General features: G+C 48.0%; 2 protein-coding genes across 2 annotated transcripts; one reads left to right on the top strand and one right to left on the bottom strand.

Annotated features, from left to right (window-relative positions):
* The first annotated feature begins 235 nt into the window (after window positions 1-235).
* On the top strand, window positions 236-21,392 carry LOC130513263 (fibroblast growth factor receptor-like 1). Its single transcript, XM_057011970.1, has 7 exons — window positions 236-550; window positions 936-1,031; window positions 13,604-13,876; window positions 18,384-18,470; window positions 18,671-18,955; window positions 19,607-19,960; window positions 20,053-21,392. The coding sequence occupies exons 2-7, from the start codon at window positions 968-970 to the stop codon at window positions 20,487-20,489; spliced, it is 1,500 nt and encodes a 499-aa protein (XP_056867950.1). The 5' UTR covers window positions 236-550; window positions 936-967; the 3' UTR covers window positions 20,490-21,392.
* Window positions 21,393-21,922: 530 nt separating this feature from the next.
* tacc3 (transforming, acidic coiled-coil containing protein 3) lies at window positions 21,923-26,916 on the bottom strand. Its single transcript, XM_057011966.1, has 16 exons — window positions 26,754-26,916; window positions 25,758-25,923; window positions 25,450-25,577; window positions 25,324-25,370; window positions 24,144-25,248; window positions 24,004-24,055; window positions 23,798-23,912; window positions 23,660-23,718; window positions 23,448-23,578; window positions 23,263-23,344; window positions 23,036-23,164; window positions 22,845-22,912; window positions 22,725-22,768; window positions 22,373-22,640; window positions 22,180-22,300; window positions 21,923-22,099 (listed from the first exon to the last, which is right to left on the bottom strand). Exons 2-16 carry the CDS (start codon window positions 25,920-25,922, stop codon window positions 22,034-22,036), a joined length of 2,580 nt encoding a protein of 859 aa, XP_056867946.1. The 5' UTR covers window position 25,923; window positions 26,754-26,916; the 3' UTR covers window positions 21,923-22,033.
* Between the last annotated feature and the right edge of the window lie 155 nt (window positions 26,917-27,071).

Genomic DNA, 27,071 nt, shown 5'->3' with positions numbered 1-27,071 from the left:
TCATGATTTCTGAAACGTTTTGAATCGTAGTCCGAGATTTTTACCGTTCTTTATCCAAATTACCATCACAAGAATAATAAAAGATAGCTGCATCCCGTCCATCTCTACCTGCCATCCGTGCTCACAGACGAAGCCGGCAGAGGTGAGATAATGTCTGCTTGGTGCAGAGGTCGTGGTGTTTGTGTAAGATAAAGAGTTAAACGGGTCCGGAGTCTGCAGGCTGTGATTGGCCCGCAGCTGCAGCTCTGGGACGAACAACAAGTCTGCGCCGTGTGCGCACTGGAAAAGTCACTCGGTGGGCGAAACGGGACCGCGCAGACCGGACCAGAGTTTTCTACAAGTCTGCAATTTCAACTGGGATTGCCGCAAAAACTGCGGGTGTCGAGCGCCGCCGGATCGGCTGGTGAATCTCAGGGTCGAGGTTCAGCTCCGTCAAACGCAGAGAGTCGAAGGGTGACAGTCTTGATTCATGGACTCAGCGCGGAGTTTAGCCGAGAGCATTTGTGCCAAGAGGTTGTCACAAGGTTGACTTCATTCATCGCATTCGCAGGTATGTTTTCGACACTTTTGGACGGGACTTTCTTCCAGCCCTCTTTTCTATTTCCCACTTGACTCGCAGTCAGCAAATGTGCAGCATCAGTGCTGCTTTTTCCCCTGATGCAGCAAAGAAAAACTATTCAAAGCAACCTGTATGAATTGGTCTGATACTGTGAATTGGTCCAGGATTCAGTATCCTACATGTGTAATAACTCGTTTATAAATAAGTTGCCTTTATCGACTTTCGATCAGTTTTTCCTTTAAACTTTGCTTTATTTTAAATCAGTTTAACATTGTTAGAACAATTGGCAACTTAGGGAATAAAGTACCAATTTAAAGTGCATGCTTGGCTTGTGCATTCTTCATTTGTGAGTGGCCACATTATTCGTGTCTTTCAGGTTGAGAGAGCATCGAGTTGTTTTTGGACAGTATGAGCATCCTGAAGATTGTCCTTTTCGTCTTTGAGGCTTTTATTCTGATCGACTGTGCCAGAGGTAAGAGCTGTTTCATAAACGTCTGGCGTTATTCTTCAACCATTACTCTGTCTTTTACACCAGGAGGGCAGCAAAACACTGGCTGCCTGGTTTCTAATGAATAAACTTAAGATTTTCACGCTGAGCGGCAAGAAATGGAAAACAGGCCCGAAAAAAACTTTAAGTGGAGCCCAAAATCAACACAGGAGACGGGAATGAGAGAGGGGGAGCCAACTTCTACACTCAGGGGTGTGTGTGCGTGCGCGCATGTGTGTGTTTTCTTGTACTTGCTGCATATTGAGTACCAAAATCAGCATTCTACTAGCAAAGTGAGGACATTTTTGGGACTGGAGAACATTTTGGGACGTGGGTTTGAGGCTTAGGTTAGGGGCTGGGGAAATGCATTATATCCATGAAAGTCCTCACAAAGATAGAAGTACAAGGATGTGTGTGTGTGTGTGTGTGTTGTGTGTGTGTGTGTGTGTGTGTGTGTGTGTGTGTGTGTGTGTGTGTGTGTGTGTTTTCACAAGTGGATTGGAGAAAAGGACACCTCAGTCAGACCACAATTCACTGCAGTGTGCACAGCGCCAGCATCAATAGTTTCGTGCACGTCCAGCTTGTCGACGGCTGGTCATGAATAATTATGGAGACGTTTTCTGTGATTTCATCCCCCCCGTCACCAACTGCTGAACCTGAAACGACCCACCGAAAGACCCAGGAGAAAGTTAGAGCCACAGCCCAGCTTACATTGGAGAGCTCTGAAAGTTTGACACTTTCCCCCCCCCGACCAAACAAGCGCTCTTTTCATGGCGCTCTCTTTATGCTCCGGCTCCAGAGGTGAACTCAAGAGGCGACTGGTGGGCACCGTACCTGCATGTGGCTCCGGCGGCCAGTTCGGAGGGGGGATTAGAACCGCGCGCCTGCAGACACAATGCCTCATTCACGGCGCGGAAGGCTAAACCAAAAGTAAACAAGGCTAAATAAGATTAAAGCAGCAATATTGGCTGTTTGTGAATAAGCGGGGGGGGGGGGGAATCATCGTCTGGTGGTCTGATGAACGTCTCACCGGAGGAGACAATAGCACATGTGTAGATGTCAAGCAGCGTTTCTGGGGTGACGTCTGGCCGACGCTCCATAAATACCCCGTTTTCCCACGAGAGGCTGTGATACACTGGGTTCTGTGTTACAGTCCAACAACAGCTTGCAAATACAGTCGGGGGGGGGGGGGGGGGGGGTTGTGACTCGAAGCTCGTGCTTTCAAAGCGAACACGAGGCCACGCGGGGAAAAAAAGTGCAGTAAAGCTGTTCCTGTTGGGTTTATCGGTGCAGGAGGACATCTTTGACAAATGTACATTAAATAATAGGGGGGGGGGGGGGGGGGAGTGGTGCTCAGGAAGTGTTACTTTACTGCTGTTATCTAAACAATGTATGAGGCCACAGTAAGTGTGGGTGAGCCATTTTAAGCCTGTTGCTGTCAGTCAGCGGGGCGACATCTGACCACGGACCCCCTGCCCTTGTGCCCCCCGCGCACGCACATGCACATGTGAGCCCGCCCCCTTTCCACTGCTTCAATTTTGCGACCGACCATGCAAAAACTATTTCTTTTGTAGGAACCCCCGCACTTCCTCCCCCCCCCCTCCCCCCAGCAGCTGGAGGAGGTGCTCAGTGATGTGTCCCAGCGGAGCCTCTAATGTGGCGACAGGCCCAGGGACCACTGGGCTCCACTAACCGAGGAATGCAGCGGCAATGAGCCGCACAGACATTTGGGTCTCCAGAAAAGCGCCCTGGGAGAACCAGAGAGGCACCAGGTGTCTCCGGTACCACCGCTAATAACGTTGGAGCCGTGTTGTCCTGTTGGTTGGTCATTTCGATTTATTTCCTGCTTTTTTTTTGTCTCAATCTGCACTGAACTGGAGGAGATTGGCACACGCAAACTGACGTTTTCGGACAATAAACCCTTCACGGCAGATTTACATCACGGTTTTATAAAAGAGAAAGGCTCTGGTAGACCAGCTCCCTGCCAGAAGCTTTTAAATTCGCGGGGCCGTTCGGCTTGTAGACTGTTTTCCATTTCCGTTGAACACAATGAGGCTAGTTTCTCAGTAACCAAATACCCCAACGTCCTGTATTTTTTAATAGGCCTTCGATGGTGAGAAGGTGTAACGGTGATGGTTTGGAGCTGGGGGGGGGGTCCTGCCGAGGCCGAGCTGCTTGTTCCAAAGCTGCTCCAAGTTGGTCTTTAAAGTTCTGTGAGGGAAATAAAGTTGGCCGCGTGTCACATTTTGTGTCCAGCCTGGTTCCAAACAGTGGAGCCTGAGCTAAATCACGACGTTGACGCTTGTGACAGCTTGAGCCGCCTCCAGTTTTCTGCCCCCCCCCCACCCCAGCAGACCAGCGCTGTCTGCCACCTTTCAAACACGTTCTGTTTTTTCTGCGTGTCTCTGCATTCCCTCACATTTACGACCGGTGTAAAGTCGAAGGAAGCGAGTTAAGTTAATGTGCTGTTGTTAAAACAAGACATTAGTTGACCCTCACTCCTTCCTTGGGCTTGCTAAATTCTCCACGGCCCCTGTTTACTGAGTCTGGGCCCATTTGCTGAGAACAATGGGTGGATTATTACGTGTGGCGGTCCCCCAGGTTGGTCAGCGATTAATCTTAAACACTTGTCCCCTGTAGACTGCACTTATTTGCTATTAAACCCTACAGCTGGGGGGGGTCGCCGAGGCCCCGCTGTTCATAAAGGCGCATGAGAAACAAGTTGCTGCGTTGCTTTTGTGCATCTGATACACGCGTGTTTTTTATTAAAGGGGCTGAAATTACCCAAAGTCATAATAACGAGACGTTCGAGGAGCGCGGGGCCGTTTGAAAAACCTCAGCTATTTCGTCTCCACATCCTTCTGCTCCAAACCAGGTGGAAACAATAACCCTCCTGCTCTGATCCCCATAGTCTCAGGGCTCTATAATGTTAGCAGCACTGTAGCAATGAGTGTTCGCCATCTATCGCTACACACCAACCCTGTCGGGGCGGAAAGACACCTCCACACAGAGGAAGGTGCCCGAATTCGACCCCCCGAGAGGAAAGAAAAGAAAAGGCTGTAGCTGCGATGAGGAGTCCTAATGGAGGTCAGTTGGTGTTTACTTTAGCGGGTCGTATAATCCCCGACAGCAACGCTCCCCTCGTGGACCGACTTTAATGGACGCCTCAATTAGCATCCGTGTGCAATCTCAGCAAGGCAGCGCCACTTTCACACCCACAGCTGTATGCTAATGCCGCGGGCGCACGTGGGGAGAATCCAAAATTCTCCTGGGTTATTTTTATGTTTGAAGTCAGTCCTCATCGCACAAAGGTCCGCGTGCGCACAATGCTCGTGAGTTTGTTTGGGCAGTTGGCTCTGGGGCTGTTTTTCAGACCACACACACACTCCTTCCTGCTGGCTGAACGGGGTTGAACTCACTTAAATAGAATTCCTTTAGCTGCTGTTAACCTTCACAGAAACTCCTGTGGCTGCGCACAAAGTGCACACGGAAGGTGCCAGACTGTCACCATTCAGATGATAATCAGCTTTATGTTCCTCTCAGGTCTGACCTGCGGGATTTAGCAAACAGGAATTAGAATTGGGCTAACAGACAGCTGCCGGGCGGCGAATGGGGATCTAATGTTGGTGGAATCTGTTCAGGCTGCTGTGTTACCCCCGGAGTCCCAGAGAGGAAGCGTGCGCTGCTGGGAAAGCGCCTGTCGAGGGTCCACCTTCCGAGTGACCTTACCAAAACATTTTAGCCCCACAGTGGGAAGTGTTTGTCTTGCCTAACCCTCGTCTCCGGGCTGCATTTGTCTCTCCAGTCCCCGTCTGTTTTCACCTCTCAGGCTGCCAAGTTGACTTTGGGCTCTGCAGATGTTGAGCGAATCAGTTTATTGAGTGATTTTAGTTGTTTTTTTAGTCCCCCCCCCCCCCCCCCCATCAGCCGGCTGCAGGAGTCCTTTTCATTTCTCATCATTCCTGCGTTCTGTGTGTGTGTTCGCACATTCGTCTGCTCCACTCTGGACGAGAACCCGCAGGAACCAGCGGAGGGAAATTAAATAGTTGGCAGCGCGTCTGGCCGCCGCGATGAGGCGATTAGATTGTGGTGGTCAAATGTCAACGGCCCTGGGCCTCCGTGAGCCGCTCCACAGGTTGTCGGTCATAACTCAGGAATCCAGAATCTAATTATCACAATGCGTCACAAAGAACCCAGCGATGGTTCTTTTAAAAAACAATTATCCAAAAGGTCATCACTGAGTGTGAAATCCCATTATTCTGCTCTCACCTAATAACTGGGACTCAGGAGAGTTCACGTTTGTGCACGCTGCCCTGATCCACCGTGGAGGGCGGATCTACGTTAAGACTCTGCAGAGCTGCCCTCACTTACACCAGCGTTGAGCTTCCTGTGATTGTCCAGCACGTCGGCGACGCGTGGAGAGGACTGCACGGATGCTCGTGCACGTGACGGCTTCCCCGTTTCTTCGCTTGGGTGGAAGAAATATGATGAGATTTCGTGCAGCCGCGAAGCTTTTGTGCTTCTGGTGGGCCCCGTGCGGCCCAGCAGGTTTGGGCAAGTTATCATTGTGATGCGAAGGAATAAAAGACTGATTTGGGAAATATCATCACATCTTACTGTGTGTACTTGCCACAGCCTGCTGGAATCTGTGGTGCTGCAGCCCCGCACGGACTTATCAGAATTCCAAATCAGGCAGACGGGGACGATGATGGGATGTGCTTCGTTCCTGAGTTCTGAGTGCCAGCGAGCTTTTCTTTCTTTCTACTTCTTTGCAGATTAATGGGGTCTTTTTTGGTTTTGGGGGGGTTGGGGGGGGGGCTGTCCTGTGTGAGTGATGGCTGACATGTGCTTACTTTGAAATTTCTTCACACACACACACACACACACACACACACACACACCCTGCTGCCTCGCAAAGTCAAAAGGTTGATTGAAAGTTGTGGCGGTGGCAACAAGGACGGCAGGAAGGGCCTGGAGAAAGCCGAGCAAGGGGACAGCTGGTATAACAAGCTCTGAATGAGGGCCCTCCTGCCCCCTCACCCCCCCCCCCCCCCCGGACCATCCCTCCAGTTTCTGCCTTCCTCTCCCCTCCGCCCTTTCTCCACCCCTCCGGTTCACCTCAGATGAGCCTCAATACGACCCCCCCTCACGGCTCGGTGGCTTCTTCGCTTCCACTTTGTTTTCCATTAGCGATTCTCTTGAGTGACCCCAGAAATCTGAGGCTCTTTGTCTCCATTGATTGAGGCTATAAAGAGGCCGAACCCAGCGAGTCCCCGTCACCGCCGCTGCGAATGCACAGGCCGGCGTGATGGAATTTGCACCCTTTTCCAGCAGCTGGAATGTCTTTTCTGCAGACTGGTTATGAGACACGGAGGCAGAGAGGCCCTGATTTTTCATTCATCTGTAATGAATGGAAATATATGTCCTCGGCTCCACTTGAACGGCACAAGTGTGGAAAAATCATCTCAGGAGCAAAGAGAACGAGCTGTCGTATTTTATAACAAGGCTACTGCTGCAGACTGAAATCCTGTAGCATTCAGTGACGCTGATGTGATTTCCTCATGCACTTGGATGTGAGCTAGGGCCTCGGTTCAGCCTCGGCCTGGATGAGCCTGGTTATTATGTGTTGACACCGAACATTAGCAAAACAAGACTGCATTTTATATTTCCTGCTGTTGGCGTAATAAAAATAATGGAAACCGCAGAATTTATGGATTTGCTGGTCAGCGTCCGTGACTGACGTCACTGTGTCACTGTTCCTGTAGAGTCAGAACAAGGTGCTTTGTTATATAGAAAGATTAGATTTGCAATATATTACATTCATTTGGATTTTTTTTTGTCTGGCACTGGGACGTTTGAAGGCGCTCCGGTCAAAACTACACTTGCTGTTGATGCTCAGCATCGGGATTTTGTCTGATTTAACGGTTCTGGCAGCAGGACGACGCTACAAGCCGCCGAGCAACTGTTCCTCTGCCGGTCACCCTGACAGGAGGAATGTACAGCAGAAAGTCAGAGACAGCCAGCCTGGCACGGAGGAACAGAAGGACGTGACTAAAACTGCGGCGGGGTCAGATGAACGGGGGGAGCACTCAGCAAATCGTGTCCGTGAAAGCGCGAGTACAACGTCCTAATGACAAGCTCAACAGCTCCAAGTTGACAGATTGATTTCAGACAATATTCCTGGATTGTCAAGAGGCCCCACTGCTGTCAGCGAGAGCGTTGCCAGCTCCTCCACCCCCTCCGACTGTCTCGCCTCGCTTCTCCCCGCTCCGTCTCGTCTGTGTCTCACCGGCCTTTCTCTTCTCCCTCGCCTCCGCTGTCCTCTCCCTCCCACTCGCCACAGCTTGAATTGCTCGGAACACTCCGGCTACATCGCGGTCTGTCATTGGTCCTCGCCTGAAAAGACCGCGTCGACAAAGGCGCTGGCGGAAAGTGCTTCCCAGTATCACCCTGAATGTACGCTGGTGTAGGGTTCTCAGAGAAACAAGGGGGAAGTCAGAGCCAGGGTTGATAATTATCATCATTATCATCAGCGGCCCACTGATGACAGGACGCCAAGAAAGCGTCCTGTTTACCGCCCCCCCCACCCACCATTTGCAAGCCAGAATCATCAGTGCAACTGTAGGAATCTGCGGTTGTTTGACCTAATGGGACATCTGTATCTCATTCAGCACCTCCGGACTGGACTCCGACTGTGTCAACTGTACAAAATGAGCCAGGCTCACGTTGCTTTGCATTTTTCCCACAGTGGAATGCCCGGGAGATGGAAGGAGGAGGTGTGCGGGGAGGGGCAGGATGCACCTCACCGTTGACTGATAGACTTCATGAGACAACATAAACAAGGCCGATGTTTGGCAAGTGGAGCCGGGAGACTGAGAAACTGTGTCCTCCAGCGGCGCTTCCAGACACACAATCTGTCTGCCGGCACAAAGTGGCCAGTCCATCTCCAAACATATAAGTCATAAACAGGTGCTTGTTGGTGCCCTGCTCGGTGCTGAGAGGCAGAAAAGGCTGTGTGAGTGTGTCATGTGGTTGATGCTGAGCCCGGGCCAGGGAGTGGGGTGCGAGATTGTTGGGATTCCTGGTTACTACCGCCTGGGCCCACCTAATCCCCTTCACTCCCTTCTGTGGCCCTCGTCTCCTTGTGAGCTGTGTGTCAAAGGAGGCCTCCCTGCAATATTAGCCTCTGCTCCCCCACCACTCTCTAAATCAAGCCTTCTCTCTTTAACCTTCACCTTGGCTTTCTCTCCTCTTAGTCTCGGTATCTCTCCCCCTCTCGGACCCTTCTGTCTCTCGTCTGTCACTCTTCCTGGTCTTTCTTTTCCTTCCCTGCTCTCCCCACTGGTGCCTCTCTCCTGATAAGTGGCCCTAAGCACACACTCAGCCCCCGTGTGTGCATCAGGCCTCTGCCTAATGGAGTGAGATAAAGCGACTAGAGTGGCGCTCACTGTGCACTCTTTGACAAAACCAGACAAATACTGATTTGCGAGGCCCAGAAGTACCGACCTTTTATTTTGCTGAGAATGTAGAAGTATTAAACAAATCATTTTAGATACCATTTGCAAGAGCCACATGTGAATTGTAGTCAAACAAATCCATAAATATCATCTAACCCGGGTCTTAATCTGGAGCACGACCTCACGCACAGCGGCACGGCCACGCACCAAATGTCACCCCAGATTCTATCAGTCAAAGCGACCGACGCAGGCGGAAAACACAAGCAGCAACTTTGCTGGCAGAAGGAAATCAAAAGTGAAGGACTGAACCAGAATCCCCTTGTTTAAGCGATGGAATGTGTCAAAATGATGAAAGGACGGTAGTAAAGATGGAAATTAAGGTTTTACGTGACTCCTGTGATATGGTAAAAAAAAAAAGGCTCATTAAAAAAACAGTCAACAAAAGTCTCTATGATGATGACGATGACGACGATGATGATGATGAACTACACAACAGATGGTGATTATATCACATCCACAAAAACAGGCAGGCCCAGACCGCCAGGCCCAGCCGAAGGCAGTCAAGTTTAATGAAATATGGCAGCTCCGAGTTCAAAGGCTCCACAGTAGGGGCTGTTAAGTGTGGGCCGCGTGATGGAGATGTTTCCCAAAGCTTTATGACGCTGGAGTAATTTCTCTGCTTCTTTCCTGTTCTTTTGATGAGCGGTCAGCGGGAGCCCGTTGCTCTGGAGCCGTTAACGAAGGAGGAGAGTTTTATTCCAGATTCCTCTTTCATCAGGCTGGAAGCATCCCTTTCTCTCGGGCGCCCGCTTTTATTTTCCTTCTGTACCTTTCCTGCTTCTTCCCCTACTCCCTCGTGTCATCCAATCGCTCCTCTCGAGCCATTCCCACCACCGAAGACGTCGCTATTCAGCCCCCATCAGATGGTGCTGAAGAAAGAGCCTTTGTCTCGCCGGCTCTTCGCTCACGCTTATCTATTGATTGGAAAAGGGAAAATAGCAGGTATTGATTCCCCCGCTGGTTGAGTTTGCCGGGCAGGACATCTGGAAGTGTAAGAGAAGCTGGCACCCTCCGCTGTCCTGCTGCTGTCTCCTTTCAGCCCTGGGCCTCACCTCCTGTCTTAGAATGCCCGCCCTGCCCTCCTGCCTTTCCTCCTCTCTTGCTGTTTTCCGTGCCGATTTTTATCTCGGCTTGTGAAATGTATAGCTAGCGGCCGCTCGGCACAGGAGCCCCGGCCTTTCCCGAACTCCCCGAGCGGCGGTGGCAGCCTCACCTTTCGCTCTCAGCCGACCACTCAAGTCTCCAAGTAAAGTCCCTGGATTTAGTTTCCAGCTTTTATGTCCATTTTTGTTCTTTCTTAACTCTTTCTTGGAAACAAAATGCTTGCATTCTTCCATCCATTTTGTTATTACGAAGCGCTCCTCTGATAGAATCTTTCCCCTGGAAGCACAGCCTCCATTCAACTTCCTCTCTTATTTTGGAGATTTGTCTGCTCCTGCACGGTCTGCTGAATTAACACAGTACTCAATAAGAATCATATCTTTTACTGTATCTTTGCCTTCTTATTCATTATGTAAATATTGAAGTTGCATTCCTTCAAATCAAAAGATCCTTGTGGTTGGTTTAATCCAGATGTTGCGTTATTAATGTGGTCGTCAACAGCCAAGCCAACCTTTTATTGTGATGTTTGCGATCATTTCCAAGAGCAAGCCTCTGTTTTTGATAGAAAAATGTGCAGGTACAGATCATTACAAACTCGCAGGTGCTTAATAAAAAGGGAAAAAAGACAAAAACAAGGCACCCTAGTACGCCGTAAACACGCTCCTCTCTTTGTAGGTTTAATTCATTTCAGGGTTCCTCTTTCAAACGTCTCCAAACGTCTCCCTCCATGGATTCCTGCACGTCAGGTCACCAGTTCATTAACCCTCTCACAAAGAAAACAGCTATATTTAGTCTGAATCACAAGAATGCCTTTTATTGAATGTGCCCTTTTCTCTCCAAATAATCCATCACCAAATTGAGCAAAGAAAAACAGAGCTAATTCTGAGAGTCCCCAGCCCTCCTCCTCCTCTTCCTGCGCTATGAAAGATCCCTTTCACGCACGGCGTCCAGCTATAATAAGGAGCGCGGTATGAGCGCCGCCATACGGGTCAGCCCATATGGTCATGTGTATCGTTTTCCATTTAGAGAGCTGCTCCCATTTACCAATGTTTGAGTAAATGCTCACCAGTTGCTCTGAAATCTGGACCCCTTTGCCTTTCAGCAATAGCGGAAAAGACAGAATTTGACCACCAGGATGGAGGTAATGGGGGGGGGGGGGGTGGTGCACACAACCTCGTGCTGTTCGCGGCTGCATTCTCCATCTGAAACTGAAGTATATTTGACAATCAACCTGATAAGGCAACAATTTCCCCTTTTCTCTGAGGGCCTCTGAGTAGTGCTTTCAACTCCAAGGTTAAGGGAACCCGTCCTTGAGAATGAGGAGGTCGAGGAAGAGGAGGAGGAGGAGGAGGAGGACGCCGATGAAGGGATGTGGTCATGCACCCAGCACGAATGCTTATTAAGCTGCTCAGACTATGTCCTTGATTTCAGCACCTCTTCATGGTTTGTAAAAAAGACAGAGGTTTAAGTGGCTTTTTTAGAGAGCAGAGATGGAGGGAGATCATTCGCTGCACATTTGAAACCAGAAGTTTAACTGATCCGCAAACCACAGGAGCTATCAGGAGACATTTAGAGGAAAAAGATTTGGAAACGTGGACAAGATATCTTAGCCGAACTAAATACGTGTTATGACTGGAACATGCTGGTGTTGCCAACCTCTTCAAGAGATGGATGGTTGAATAACTTCACCTCCTCCTACGCTTAAATGGAAATCAAAGAACTCCTTTTTTCTACCCACTCATTCAAGCACAGGTCAAAATCTAGTCTGGCTGTAACTTTCTCTTCAGTCCTGGATGGACCATCGGTGACCTTTTTCTGATTGTGGACTTTATACACAGCTTTCACTCGGCTAATGATCCCCGTTTCTCTCTTTCCCTTTACACGATCACGCAGCCGAATGAAAAAGAGACACAATATCAGAAGAAATATTGTTAAAAGCGCTTTAAATGCCAGCACTTTGGAGGCCTTGAGCTGCAGCCTGCAGAGTCTCTGCAGTGCCCAGTTGTATATTTGTCAAAATGAAAAGCATGTTTTCTCAAGAAGAACATGACGGCGGAGAAAACTCCATCCAGCGCTCAGAAAATCCCTGTTTAACAGAAACAGCTCCCGGAGGCCGCTCGCTGTGTTTTGACATTTTGCTTCAGCTGAACCTTTGACATGAATCAGGCCGTGTTTGTCTCTGTCAGTACCCTTCATTAATCCAAAAGGAACACACGCTTGAGTGGCCGTAGGTCAGAGGATATAACTAATGCTTATTTGGTCAAGATTTAGCAGAAACGTGTTTGTTTTGTTTGGTGGTTGTTCCCTTTTTTTTTTTTTATTTTTTTCCAGCGTTTTCCAGCATGAACTCACTGCATGTGAGCTCTGTGACCCGTTTGTGGTTCCAAAGCAGAGTCTGACAAAAACCCAACAGTGAGCGCCCCTGTTCTGCTTTTCTGCTGGTAAAGACGTGAAATATGGGCCAAAGAAAACAAACAAACAAGGGGAAAAGCAGTTACATTTTCTCCCTTGACATAAACAATGACACTTCAAATTTCCTGTGTACGCTGCAGAACAGGAAATGACATCCACGGAGAGGAAGGAAAACAGAGCGTGCAGGGGTGACAGACGGAGGGAAACAAAAGTGGAAGGAGGTTTGTGGCGGCCAGCTGAGCGTTGTCCAGCATTCCTAACATCGGAGCTCATTTGCCCGAGAGTCCAGATGTTGTACCTGCTGAGATACATCTGCAAAATGCGACGGATAAATGCGCCAGATGGACTAACCTGTGCCCCCTCCACACACCCCCCCCCCCATCAGTATAATGAATGTTTTGTTTAACATATGTGTGTGAAAGGCACCAGTTGAATGTCATTCTATGTGTGTGTATGTGGCTGTTTAGGAGGGGGGGGGGGCATGTGTACTTACCCTCCCCATTGTTTTTACTGCTACCAGACCGACCATTTGTTCTGAGAGACAGAGTCCACTCTGTGTACTTTAGAGCGCCGTTGCGGGCGGCGCTGGGGTTTGGTTGCGTTCGCTGCCCCTCTCTCTCTCTCTCGCTCGCTCCCTACCCCCATCCCCGTCTCCTGTTTCTCCTCAGTGTCTTGTTGTCTCAGTAATTCAGTGGTTTGTTTAGTTTTTGGTGGGGAGTCAGTGGAGTCTGTCGGTGTCCGAGCAGCCCTCCTGACACCATCACAGGGTGTTTCGGGCCGCTTCGCTTCACCAGATCTGAGGGAGCAAACCTGAGCCAATTAGGAGCGGGCAGAGCGGGCCGCTGTCCGTCTCGCTAAGATCCGCCCTCCTCTCCGCTTTGATCTCCTGTGCTGTACACAAAACCAGAGCCAGAACCTTTTACCCTCTCGGTGAGGGAGGTGAACGGCAGAGCTTCGCCAATTATTGCAATCAGATTTCAACATCTCTGGGTAATTGGCAAAAGGATGACACATTAACCTGCATCTGCCAACACCCAAGCTAACTTTGGAGCTGTTTTCAGCCACCTAATTAATTAATTGCCCTTTGTTTCAGCCTCCTGTGGACTTTTGTTAGATGAGAGATCAGCTTTTACAACATTGTCTGGTGGATAAATGCAGCATCTTTACAGATGATTATCGTGTTTAACCTTGTTTTTGAATACCACAGCTTCAGTCTCTATTTAATTGTGGTGTAATTTAGACATTGTCTCCAATTATATCTGGTCCTCTCCCACCATTATCCAAGTGTCTAATGATTTTAGGGTTGAGCTGAGTGCACTGTGATCTCCAACAGTCCTGAATCTCTGTCACTTATACCATTAAAGCATATTTCAAACATCTTATTTAAGGAAAATTCACCCCACACTCACTGTCAGGCTAGGGTGGGGTGATTCTTTTAAATGCAGTTAAGCACTTATTTTGCTTTTCTTTTGCACATCTTGTTTGCAGAAAAGGGTTGTTGACATGTTTCTGCTTGTGTCTCCTCAGGACCACCGCGCGTGTCTGAGAAGGTCACTCACAGACAGTCAGCACGCATCGGGAGCGCCATAAAGCTGCCGTGTCCGGTGGAGGGAGACCCTCCGCCGCTCATAATGTGGACCAAAGATGGACGCAACATTCACAGCGGCTGGATTCGTTTCCGCATCCTTCGTATGGGCCTGAAGATCAAGGAGGTGGAGGCAGATGATTCAGGGACCTATATCTGCAAAGCCACCAATGGCTTTGGGAGCGTGAACATCAACCACACGCTCATCGTCATTGGTGAGTGATCGTCATCTAATACACTGGGAGGTTTTAACCTCTTCCTCTGCAGCTTTGTTGGGTCACCAAGGATGGTTAAATTACAGATGAAGCTCATCCCTCGTGTATCTAAAATCTGTGAGCGTGAGCTCGGCCTCCTGCTTTGCACGCTGACTGCACATCAGCATTCTCCTGATTATATATTCACTCCTCTGCACTCAAGGATGGTGCCACAGTTCAAATGTTAAAAGACAGCATCGCTCGCAGAGGTCAGGGTCTAAAACAAGTGGATCTATGGAGATTTAGTGCTTGATCCCCTCATCTATTGTACGTGTTACAGCCCCCGTCTCCCCCTGCCCAAAGTCAACAGCAGCGTGGGATATTGTTTCATACCCCTTCATCCCCCGAGACTCAATTGGATCTCAAGCTCTTCCTTTTCCTTAGGCTACGCTCTGCGGAGGCAGGAGGTCTGCGGCTCTGCAATAAGAAACACATTCACTGTAATAGTGCCGGTTTGTCTTCAGACTCTCACACAGCTCTCTACTGGGGCCTGGAGGATTAAACGTGGTCTGCTGAGTGTTTTACTCCGTGTGTGCATACAGTGCATTTCCTGCAGCGGAGCCGGGCGTGATGAATGAGCGGAGTGGAGCGTGAAGGCTGTGTTTAGTCTAATTACTCTAAGGTGCCTAATTAGGGCCAGAGGCAGAGCGTTCGCTCCCTCTTTACTCAGAGCTGCAGCCCGGGTTCCTGACAGCCGCGCTTCAGAAGAGCCATAATCAGGCAGACGTGAAAAACACAGAGCACTGAAGAAAACTGCTTTTCGGCTATAAATCATGGCCACGATGTAGCGCTAGTTTATTTTAGAGCCTCCCTCAATATGGAGTCGCGTTCAAAGAAACGGTGTCTGTCGATTGTGCGTAAATGAAAGGTTGGAGACGGTGGCGCTGCGCCAGCTTTAATGTCGAGGCTCATTCGAGAGCTGTTTTATATAGTATCAAAGTCGGGCGTGGCTACGTCTAACTTTGCACCCAACTTCAAGGGCACGCAGCACTTTTATATGCGCCTTTGCGGAAAACATTCCCAATCAATCATATCAAGTCGTGTCATTTTAGGTTTGTTTTAAGGTTTGTTTCAGTTGAAAACTGCCGCTGGACTTGTGATCTGATGCGACGGTTAAAACGGACTCAACCGGCTGTCGAGCAGGCCCAAATCATATTTGACTTCACTTAAACAGCTATTGAAAAAAAACAATGGCAATCATTTTAATTCAGGCTTAGAGGCACCAAGATCATTGGGAGAACTATTTAAACCTGTACTACAAACAAAGTGTAAAACGATGTGTTTATGTAAATGTGTGATTAGGTTAGAGGTGCTGTTCCACCAGTAAGGCAATAGAATTAAGAAAAGCAGCGCCGAACAGGTAAAAATACAGAGGAAGTGCAATCTGTAATCTTTTATGTAGCAGTTATAGAATAACAAGGACTTAATTTACCCACACGCACGTGTGCGCACACATTTAGACATTACATCTTAATAACAGACAACTTCTCCCCTTTAATGTGTTTATGTGATAAGTAAATTATCTGCTTTGGCTCCTGCTGCAGTACAATTGAAAGGGAAGGGAGCAAACCGCTCAGGATTGCTGTGGTCACGCTTGCAGTGCAGCGGGGAATGCGAAGCTCTACTGTCGCTCCTGATTACATTAGAAAGGAGGAGGGGGAAAAAAATCATTCTTGGAAGCACATTTTTATCAGGAGTCTTTTCGCCCTTTATGGTTTTACTCTGAGATTTTCTGCCCCGACTCTTAATCCCGATTTGGTTGGTTCTGTTTCCTGGCGGTGAGTGCGTGACACGCCGACTCAAGGTGCTGACGGCCGAGCACGAACGTTCAGCTCCAAACGTTCAGCTCTCGCGTTCATCATCCCATTAGGCACTGACAGGTCGTCACCAGAGCCTTTGTTTTTGTAGATAATTGTTCCATTAGATGCATTACACACTGGGTGCCTTTATAGCCACAAAAATTCTGGGGCCTCATTGTCAAAATACTTCCAGCATTAAAGTCAGCCAAGTTCGTGGCAATTACCATGAGCAACACTTTCCGTGAACGTTGAATCACCTCATTGTTAGCCTACAGTTAACTACAGTGACGTGCAGTGAGTCAATTATTTTCCTAAAAAAGATTAGAGGACAGATAATTCATTTGAGACGCTGTAAATGAGGGGTGAGTCCTGAGCAGTTGTGGTTCCATAGACAGCATCCATCATGCCAATTTATTATTTTTACTGGATAAGAAAGTGGGAGAGAAAAAAAAAGCAAGAGGTAACCACAGTCAGGGATCCACGATTCCTGGCAGCTGGTCAAGTTTGAGGCCTAATATGGAGAGTCTAATGTTTAAGACCCAGGGGAAAGCAACAGAAGACAGAGGGTGTGAAGAAGAGGCAGGGAACAAACGCGATTAGAGGTGAGAGAGGGGGAAGGTTTGAAGGCTGATATGAGCAAGGTGCTGCTGGGACAGATCCTCCCATCAGCCAGCAGACGGGCCGTCCTCCTCCGAACTATCCCAAGAATCTGGTCGGTCAGTGCAACATGGCGCCTCCTCAATCCCTCCAGCTGGCTGTTTGGGCCCTGTTTGGGGTGGTCTCTTGACAACTGGCCCCTCTAGGCCCCCCCGGCACCCCTGATGCATATAGTAACACGTCTGTCTTGGCCGCAGCAGGCTTCATATGAGCATTAACACGGGATTGTCATATTAACATTTACAGTATTAGATTTTAATGCTTGTGTCCGTGCAGATAATATATTACAGAGCGCTGGCAGGGCTCACAGTGTCTACATCGATGTTGGCTCCTGCAGCATATTTTCTCATTCACTCGTCTCTGGAGATGATGTCTGGCCAAGTGTTGGATAAACTGCTCGTTGCCCGCCTGTTTGGAGATTTTCAGAGTCTGATGCAACGCCTCTGCGCATAACTTTCTCTGGACATTATTATATTGTCCCATGACAACATCTGGAGCTTGTCATGACCTCAAATCGTCAGGTCTTTTCCTCTGATTCAGCTGGCACCGGAGGCCAGGGGAGAGAGTGTGTGGTGACCTGTTTCCTGTGGCTGGATTTGTGAATGAAGCAGGAGGGGGGTGGCGTCAGAAGCTAAACACTGTAGAGACGCCGTGAACGAAGGTTGTGTGAAGCGGTGGCATTTTTTACTGCGCGTCCTGCCCGCTTTAAATCGATCACATTTCAGTATTTCACTATAACAGACCTCTGAATTAATTAATTTAATTATTTTAATCTCTCCTGAAAAGTACCGTTTATACGGCAGCTATAGTGTGCGGAGTGAGCCAACATTGTGTGAAGACAATAGTGAGATGTTTAACAGTTCAAATGTATAAAGAGGACCATTGTTTCCCAGAACTGGCAAAAAATGTCTTGAGGAAATGGATTTAGAGGGTAGAAAAAAGTCAAAAAGCAAACCCCGGCAGTGTGGGACCATGTTCTGTTTGGATTGGGAGGTTCAGGAACCGGGAGGAATGTGGACAGCCCGTGTGTAACAGAGAAATATTTCTTCCAGCGGAGGCTGTTTTTAAAGGAATGGGTTATTATAGTTGGCCAGTTTAAGCCTTTCAAATAGTCATGACATCATTGCTGGGCTCGCTGCTGCAGGGGACAAACAAAGGAGGGTTTGTACCCAAAGATCCCCCGAGAGCATTGAGGGGTTTTGGGGGGCTTGTAGGGCTTGTAGGGAGGCTGAATGAGGGGGTTAGAAGTCACATCTGGTAGCTTTACCTGAACCAATCAAACCTACACTGGCAAGTCATATTTCTATTTTAATTACTAACACTCTCAATGCGCCTCTGTGCGGAAACGGTCTCCATTTCCCCTCGCGAGCGTCTCTGCTGAATTAGTTTTAAAATGCTCCGAATGTCTCAGCACATCACATCTAATGTGAAGTGGCACCTCGGTAGTACCTCAGAAAAGAATCCAGCTGTGATTCAGTAATCGTCTGCTTAGCGTCTCCTCCGCAATCGCTGCTGGCCGACCGGCCGACCTGCCATTTGGATTGTACGCATCCTAACCCCAAAAGTCGCGGCGCGTCTGCATGTCAGTCGGGTTTGACTCATTACATTTTCTCTGAGCCCGGTCTTAGCTGCGCTCTATGATGTCAGCCAATGACATAAACTCCACAGCTGTCTCCTGGAACCGCACTCATGAAAATGGATCGGCTCTTTTCCAAATGCTGGAGAGTGTGACCCGAGCGTGCACCCTGCTTCCACGAGCAGCTCTCCAAATGTAAAATGCACGGATGAATTCCTCATCTGCTGTCGTCCTGAGCACGGCGACGGTCCTACGGTCAGCATGGAAGGTCATAATGACCTCTGACCTTAATTTTGCAACGTAAAACCAATGTCGAATTCCTTTCGTGTTCCGCTGGCGACGGTGTCGATGGTGTTTCTGCCGCCAGAGGAGGAACACCTCGCGGCTCTGTTTGGTCTGCAGCTTGTGATGAACTGCTGTCCCGCTGTGTTAACAGATGACTCAGCTTCTGACAGAACCGGACCGGCAGCAGCCGACGGAGCCGAGACTGAACGCAGCACAGATGGCTTGTCAGAAAAATTGGGTAAGTGTTCTGTTTGCACGCTGTTAATAATTCTGAAGGGAGTCTGATTTATTGCTACGCAAGCTTCCCTCCCGTTCCTGAACAAACAGTTGTAAAAAGAGCAGAATCTAGTCGATGGTTATTCATTATTTAAGTGAGATTTTTGCGGCTCACTTCTCCACTGCCAGCGCACTAAACGGCCGGTTCTCTTTCCCATCAAGTTCGCCCTCGCTTCACCCACCCGACCAAGATGAGAAAAAGGAGGATAGAGCGCCCCGTGGGCAGCTCGGTGCGGCTCAAGTGCATGGCCAGCGGGAACCCTCGGCCGGAGATCGTCTGGCTGAAGGACGACAGGCTGCTGACGGCGCAGGAGGTTGGCGAAGGCCGTCAGAAGAAGTGGACGCTGACCCTGAGGAACCTGACGCCGGAGCAGAGCGGCAAATACACCTGCAGGGTGTCCAATCAAGCCGGGGAGATAAACGCCACCTATTACATCGAGGTCATACGTGAGTATTCCATCTCACCTGCCCACGAGACACCCACTTAAGTGGAAACGGCTGCTCCCGTGGATGGTAGCACTCATCTTTTTGACGGCAACGGGAAATTGAAGCGACGTAGGAACGACTGTAACCTTTAAGAAGAACCCTTTCCCTCTGATCTGGGTCCGCTTGATGTCTGATTGCGATCAGCAGGTCTCCACATCCTCGCTTCATGGATGAATGTGCTTGTGTAATCATGTGTATGAGAAGCATATTGAGGAAGCGGGCTGGAGAGTGAAGGCTTGTGCCCTGGTGAATGCACAGGGGGAGAGCGAGGGGCTGTTTAACTCAGAGCCCCTCTGCCCAATCTGGAGCTGATTAAAGCCCAGCTGTCTGCCAGACCCACTACCCCCCCCCCCCCCCCCCCCCCCCCCCCCCCCACACACACACACACACACACCTCTTCTCATGAGAAACGTTTGCTGTACAACCAGGAGCAAAGAAAGACAGGAAACTAATCACACATACGTCTAGTGTTACATGTGGTATTTGTCCCTCTCTGTCATAAGTTGGAAGCCGAGGGCCAATAATAGTGCGGACAACTGAGGCCCCGGTGCCTCCCCATGAGCATGCATGCGTGCGAGGCTCCTGACAGCTTCCCTTTGCGTGTATTTGCAGAGAGGACCAGCTCCAAGCCCGTTCTGACGGGCACCCACCCGGTTAACACCACAGTGGACTACGGAGGCACCACATCGTTCCAGTGCAAAGTCAGGAGCGACGTCAAACCGGTCATCCAGTGGCTGAAGCGCGTGGAGTATTACGAGGAGAGCCGCTACAACTCCACCATCGAGGTGGGCGACCACCGATTCGTGGTGCTTCCCACCGGGGAGGTGTGGTCGCGACCCGACGGCTCCTACCTCAACAAGCTGCTCATCACCCGAGCCAAGGAGGAGGACGCGGGGATGTACATCTGCCTGGGTGCCAACACCATGGGCTACAGCTTCCGCAGCGCCTTCCTCACCGTCCTGCCAGGTGAGACCCCTCCAACTCAGATGTAAACATCTTTAAATTGATGTGCAGATCTTTTTTTTTTTAACCAAATGGCGAATAACATCTTTCCGCAGACACAAAACCCCCCATCCCGCCCATATTCTCGCCAGCTTACAACCCTCTGCCTTGGCCCGTCATCGTCGGCATCCCCGCGGGAATAGTCCTGATCTTCGGTGCTGCGCTGCTCTGGTTCTGCCAGAGCAGAAAACACTGCCCCCCTCCCAGCGCCCCGGCTGCAGCCGCCCAGGTGATGCAGAGCTCCCACAGGCCGCCGTATCGAGAGCGGGAACGGGGCTGCGCGGCCCCAGCCTCCATCTCCTCCAGCCCAGACAAAGACTGCATCGCTTCCATGAACTATGAGGAGTACCTGGCACAGCAGCAGCTCCTCCTCAGCCACCCCGCCCTCCCCTCTAAAGTATACCCCAAAATCTTTACTGACATTCACACACACACTCACTCCCACGTGGACGGGAAAGTACATCAGCACCAACACATTCATTTTCAGTGTTAGCCTCCGACCGCTGCGGCGTCTCAGGGGGGCTGACATTACTCTCAGAAATAGACTGCAGAACGCTGGGAAGTGTGTTTATTTTTTTTTGGTAGGGAGGGGGGGAACAATGGCCAGTTACACACACGTTGTTCTTTTGAAGCCAAACTTCCACATTTGGTGCTTTATGTGTTTTTACCGATCTTCTCACCACTTAAATCTACATATCCTTGTTGTGCACTTATTAGAAAAGGACGGGGAAATGTTATTTTTTGTCGCGTGAGTTTGCAGCTAGAGTGCAGAGGCTCTGCGTGATCTGCCTGGTGATGAAGATGGTACTCCGGATTTACAAATGCGTTGGCCTGATACCGGCCTACTCAGGTTGTCCTTTATTACTTTCTAAATGCGTAATGTTTGAAGTTCTGACCACTATTCTTTCCTTTTAAAAGTGAGACATAGAGTAGCTTGTTGATGGAGTGCCAATCCTTTACCAAGAAGACAAGGACTTTAAAAATCATTCTCAAAGGAACTTTGTTTTTGAATTTGTTTAGGCAGGCTCCCATCGCCAGACCGTGGCGCGTTAATGGAAACCAGCAGATGAGTCTTCTAGACCACCTCCTTATCCAGTCAGTTTATTAAGCTGTAGGCATTTATAATCCAGCTGTCGTGAATATTTAATTTATTTTGCTAAAAAAAAGTTTTATTTTTTAGAGTAAGGCTTTCTACACATCTATGTAAAGTTATTAAAGTTGTCATGTTTAGTGCATTCTGAGTACTGTCACCCAGTTTAACCCCATTTAGTTTGTTAATATTTTAGGTATTTATGTAACTGGCTATATTTGACAATCTTGTACGATGTACCGGGTCAAGGTTCAAAAACAAATTCATCTGTGTGATGGTTTGTTTGATTAAATGTCCTGAAACTCAGATGTTACTACTTCAGTGGTGTGAAAATACTCGTGAAAAAAGTAGCAGCGTGCACAGCGCTGCCTTCTCTATTTGAGCTGCCAGAGTCTGCGGAGGGCGGCCAGCAGCCCCTGGACGGGCACCGGCGATCTCACAGGGTCTCCGCATAGATGAGTGACGGCCCTGCAAGACTACACCGACCCGACCAGCATCTTTTCTGTTTAACGTGACTCAGCCTCCCCACCCTCCATCTCATTCAGCTCCATTTGGGGCGGGATTGCCTTTCAGCACTAAGGAAGTGTATTGTGCTGTTGCAGGAGTGATATGACAGGATCCTGCGATTGCTCAGAAAAGAAGGGGAGCATTGTGGCAAGCGAGCTCCGGCTTTGATGTGCAGGTTCAAGATAAGCTAGTCACCAGGTTAGAACTGAAGCCCATTGAAGTAATTTTAGACTTGAACTAGTAAAATTCTCTCGCAACAAATATTCAAAACAAGTTCTCCGACACTGCCCCCTAGTGGCTGCCAGAAAGTTACTCAATACGAACTACAATTATCAGGGTAAGAATGTAAATTCTTTATTATTTTTACAGTATGAGAGAACATTGATAAAGACAAACAAAAGAATGTGAGAACAAATTAAAATTTTCCACAATTTTAAAGCTCAGCCCTTCTGGACTTTGCTGATGAGCTCGTCACAAAGTTTAGTTAGTTCTTCAGCTTCCTTTCCCTACAGAGGAAAAATGTGTAATTAATATTTTGAATCTCATCATCAAAACCTCGTAAACGTATCTCTTCAACGCGACTCACCTTCTGGTCTAGGCTTTTCTCCAGAGACTGCGCCTTCAGCTGTTCCCTTCGCAGCTGTGCTTGAAGTGCAGACAGCTCAGCTTTGTTCTTGGACCGCACTTCAGCGATTTCCCCATTTGCTCTGAAGAGAAAAGATGTCAGACCCCGCAGGGCTCACAAATAACAGTAATGAGACCAATTATTTGCTATTTACTGTGCAATTTTTTCTTCCGCATGGGCCTTCAAGGCCTGGTAGCGCTGCTCCTCCTTTTTAATCCTGGCCAGATAGTCTTGGGCACAAGCTTTCAGCGTTTCTTCGTTCTTTTTGTAACCCTGAACGACTTCCTTGTATTTCTCAAGTCTCTTAAAAAGATCAGAGAAAGACCTCTCCATCGCATTCAGATCACTGGCCACTTGCTCCTTCTCCGACAGGGCCTCATTGAGCTGCTTTTGGGACTCCTCCTTCTGTTTCTCCTGATCAGCTGTATCCAGATAACATTTCATTTACAGCACACCCCTTTTTAAACAAGAATTCAGACAGATCTACTCGGTTTTTTCTTTCTTACCCATCATCTGCGCAATCATGGACTCAAATTCTGCAATTATTTTCCTGTATGTAGAAAGGAGTCATGAGCCATCTTGGCATCAAATAATCAAAACAAAAAACAAAACTAGACATGTCCTACCTCATTTCTTGGCCATCTTCAAGCAGCTTTTTATACTTTGCACTCCAACAATTATCTTTTTCTGTTGCCTGTATTCAGGACATGTGAATCAGCAAAGAAGTCTTCAACTTAAAGCGCAGGTTTCAAATTGAGTATTTTTTTTGGGAAGAGTGAGTGATTGCAGCTCTGTCAAATCACTACGCCCAACCTACCTCTGCCTGAACCTTAGCGATGGCAGCATCCATGTCTTTCTGACTGTACTTGAGAACCTCGATGATGGATTCCTCCACGTGAGCCGTCTGGGGAAAAGGGGGGACGAGGCACCCGAGGATCGCTGGGGGCTTGATGAGGTGCAACGGTGAAAAGGAATCATGTTATGAAACACAAAGATCTGCATAAATAACTCTAACCCTGTCGACGATGGACGTTCGAGACTTACTGGCACAGCAGCGTCAACAAACAGCTGATTCTTTCCCGCTGCTTCTGCAGGCACTTTTTCTGTCACCAGTGGAGTTTCAAGCCTGAATCGTGGGGGGAAAGTGAACAAAACAAAACAGGACAAACGTTACTTTATGATCTAATAATAGCCCCAATCAGACCAAGTAAAACAGACAAATGCCATACTGTGAAGTGAAGGCGGGGGGGCGGGGGATGCGAGCATTCACTGCAGGACCTGCAGGCTTCTTTGGGCTCTCTCTCAATAGGGGGTCAAATTTAAGATACAGTGACTGCTTCCTCAGTGCTGACTCTTTAAACTTCAAAAAAAAAATGTAAATATGTTTAGAACATGCAACTAGAGTCCAATAATTTGGAGATATGTGAAGAAATTTACTCACACTGCTGCAACCAAACTGTTCAAGATAATCGATCTGCCCGTCAAAGTCATTGGCCATGACTAAAGGTAAATGTTTCAGGTTAGTGTTTGAATAAATGTTTAGTCTTCAGTGAAGTTTTAGGAATGAGAACAAACTTACACATAGTTCCAGAAACAAACTCCTCATTGGAATCTGACAGAGTTTGCAGTGTGGTTTCAGGAAGTTGCTCAGCTTGAGCTTGAGTTCCATTGTGAGGAGGGGTCTGTTCAGTAATCTGTCATCCAAAAACATCAGTTTAGGGTTAGGTTTTAAACAACTCAAACAATCAAAGTAAACAGAAAATGACAGTGAGACAAATAAGTTACTTTTGTTTCAGCGCCAGTCTGGAATTCATCAGCAGGAATGATCTCTTCAGTGCTGTAGAGAGGAAGAAAATAAAGTCAGAATCGGCAGATGCAAACCGGCAAAATAAAGGAGAAATAAGTAAATGAAAACATGTACGCACCACATAGGTGTTACACATTCCTCCTGCACAGGTTTCTCCGTTTGCTCTGGAACTGGATCGTCTACAACTACAGGAGTTGAGTTCTTGTTGCACATTGGAGAGTTGTTTATGCTTGACTTTGTCCCAAACGGATTGAAGTTTTGGTCATCAAACTTTTCAAAATCGAACGAGTAAGACCCTTTAAGTGCTGGAATCTCGACCTCGGTTTTGTCAGGAGTGGCTAGAGGTTCTTTTGCTGGTTCTGTGTCAGATGGTGGCTTTCCAGCTTTAGATGTTACACTGGGTGGTCTTTTGCCAAATTTCTTAGGTGGTGGCTTCCGTCGGACCTCATTGCCATCATCAAAGTTGAACTCTAGTTTAACAGGTCCCCCCTTGACTGGGACGTCAGTCGGCTGTGATTCTGGCACTGCTGATATGGCAGCATTAGCTGAGACTGGAGCCCCCGCAGCAACTGGATTAAGCTCAGGCTGAACAGGTGCCTCTAGAGGGACACTTGGTAGATCAACAACATCTGAGGTCTCATTCCCTGTAATCTCTTCAGCGGGTGGATTATCGTATTCAATCTGCTGCCCAAGGACTGGAGAATTTGGAATTTTAGAGCCGCCAGTTTGAAAAGGGTTGATGGCATCCAGGTTGTCAAAATCGAAGGCGTATGAAGCTTCAGCAGGCAGGGGAGCATCTTCCACAGAAGTGCCAGACACTTGGTCTTCTTCAGCGTTTGTGGACGTCGCGGCACACTGCGGCTCCTCGGGAGCGGCAGTGGAAGAATTTAGTGCCGGAGCCTTTGACACCGTGACCACGCTGCTCTCAGTGGAGCTGATGTTAGCCGAGATATCCGCCAGTGAGTTTTCCACTGATGGGGTGAAGGGAAGTGTCTCATCTAGTGCCGAGTCGATTTTGGAACACGGCTCAGAGATATTTACAGATTTCGTGTCATGAGACTCGGTCTGATGTGTAGGAGAGTTTTCTACCGCTGGCCTTGGCGGGGAGAGGATCATCTTATTGGATCCTTGGAATGGATTAATAGCATCAAGGTTGTCAAAATCAAAATTATAGTCTCCTTTGCTTTGTATTGGCATGTCATCATCGGGGAAAGAGGAAAAATCTGTCGAAAATTCAAGAAAACAATCAACTTTTTGACACACAGAGGTCAACCCAGTTGTAATCTTACCAAACATACCTTGTTTGGGCTCAACGAGTTGATCAGTGGCCTCTTTTAATAATGGACTGTTAACACAAGATAGATCCCATCACCTGAAACAATCTCTTTGAGATAAAAATCTGCATTCTGTGGAAAGATACTTACTTTACTTCATCCAAATGTGAAGGCTCAATCACTTTGGAACACTCATCGACACTTGTCATCTTAGCAGTTTTAGTGGGCGACACAATCCTTTTAGTCAGAGGGTCCCTTCGTGGGGTTTGGAAGCAAACCTATGCACAAAGGAAATCATTCATTTTTCCTCAGAAATGTGGTGAAAATTTTCTAGAGATAACCGAGTCATAAATTTATCTACTTTATATTTGTGCTATACCCAGCTGAAAAATAAACATTTGTGAATTATGTGATGTGAATAAAACAGAATCGGTCAACATTAAAAGGTAAAGCTGTACCTTTGTCCCCTTTGGAACAGTCTTGCTCGGTAGGTTCTCAGTCTGCCGTAAGATCGAGGGCCTCCCGGTGGGCTGATCGAGAGCAAAAATGTCATCAATGGAGGTGTTGTGCTTTCTGGGTGGACAGACTCCGCTATTCTCATCATTTATCTGAAGAGAAGTCATCCTGTAAAAGAAGGGGAGAGGCTACATGTTATACGTCCTCAACACTCAAGGGTGGCATCATTCTGAAAGCTGCACCCAACTGATAAGACAGCTGTTTTGGATAAAGGGGCTACCAAAATTGCCCAGAAATAAAACAGCATTGCAGAAATGACAACCAAGAATGACAGACAAGTGGCTTTTCGTTCAAATGTGCTTACAAGTTAGAATAGAGGAATGTCATGGAATACACAGCAGGCTCTTTTTAAGGGGCGTGCAGATTAAAAACCACAGGAGGAGCATGCAGAATTACCCAAAAATGAATTCGATTCTGTCTCTATATCGTCCGGCAGATGGCGCTACGCGGTTAATTTGGCAAATGGGGCGCAAAGTCAATTTTTCAAATGATATAACATCTTATAAAAAAGAAAGGGAGAGCATTCAGTAAATCCAGGTTCGAATCTCACCCACATCCCTTTTTCAAAAAGGGGGATTCTAGAGGCCTATCTGTATAGCTGAATTCACAGAATAATATGACTGACTAAAAAATATCGACGTGTTAAAACTCATCTTCAGTCCCTCCGAACAAAAGTGACACCGTTAAGTTTCCCCACAGGACAACACGTCACAATTACCCCGAATTGGCGTCCGTTAAAGTCACAACGTGTCACATTTTAGGCCCCAACACCAGTGAAACTGCGACTAAATAACACTGCACCACCAGCCACGCTAATATATACATCTTAACTGAAAAGTAACAAAAGTAAGTAGTGAAACTCACACTACCAGACGACCCTGTGGCGTGGAGGACACATTTCAATATTATTTTACAATATTCTTATACGTTAAGCTCACCTTAAAAACAGTCGATCCAATGTTTCTTCTGATTGACTGCAAAATGACCAGCAACAACAGGCCCTTTTCTAAAAACCCTTCCCTTGTAGGGATGACAACGGTTTGGAATTTCAGACTCGAAATGTACCAATAAAATCCCAAGAAAGATTCAAAATCGCGCTTCCGGGTTGAGCAGCCAATCAGGTTAAACAGCGGAAGTGATTCAATCGGCTCCTGCGTGGAAATGCTCCTCAAAGTTGTGATAAAATATCAATTATTTACTCACTTTGGTCTTACAGCGGGCATTATTTAGAAAGATATTCTTTCCAGATGTATGTG

The sequence above is a fragment of the Takifugu flavidus genome, chromosome 16, assembly GCF_003711565.1.
Source record: "Takifugu flavidus isolate HTHZ2018 chromosome 16, ASM371156v2, whole genome shotgun sequence".
Taxonomy (NCBI): domain Eukaryota; kingdom Metazoa; phylum Chordata; class Actinopteri; order Tetraodontiformes; family Tetraodontidae; genus Takifugu; species Takifugu flavidus.
This window is presented reverse-complemented; position numbering and strand designations above follow the sequence as displayed.

Bases quoted from the DNA above. Each gene is read 5' to 3' on its own strand.
- LOC130513263 (XM_057011970.1), top strand. From the start codon at position 968: ATGAGCATCCTGAAGATTGTCCTTTTCGTCTTTGAGGCTTTTATTCTG. The intron at 1,032-13,603 runs GTAAGAGCTGTT...GTGTCTCCTCAG, and splicing joins TCTGATCGACTGTGCCAGAG to GACCACCGCGCGTGTCTGAG. The intron at 18,956-19,606 runs GTGAGTATTCCA...GTGTATTTGCAG, and splicing joins CTATTACATCGAGGTCATAC to AGAGGACCAGCTCCAAGCCC.
- tacc3 (XM_057011966.1), bottom strand. From the start codon at position 25,922: ATGACTTCTCTTCAGATAAATGATGAGAATAGCGGAGTCTGTCCACCC. The intron at 25,371-25,449 runs GTAAGTATCTTT...TTGTGTTAACAG, and splicing joins TCACATTTGGATGAAGTAAA to TCCATTATTAAAAGAGGCCA. The intron at 23,345-23,447 runs GTATGGCATTTG...CCCACGATTCAG, and splicing joins CCCCCCGCCTTCACTTCACA to GCTTGAAACTCCACTGGTGA.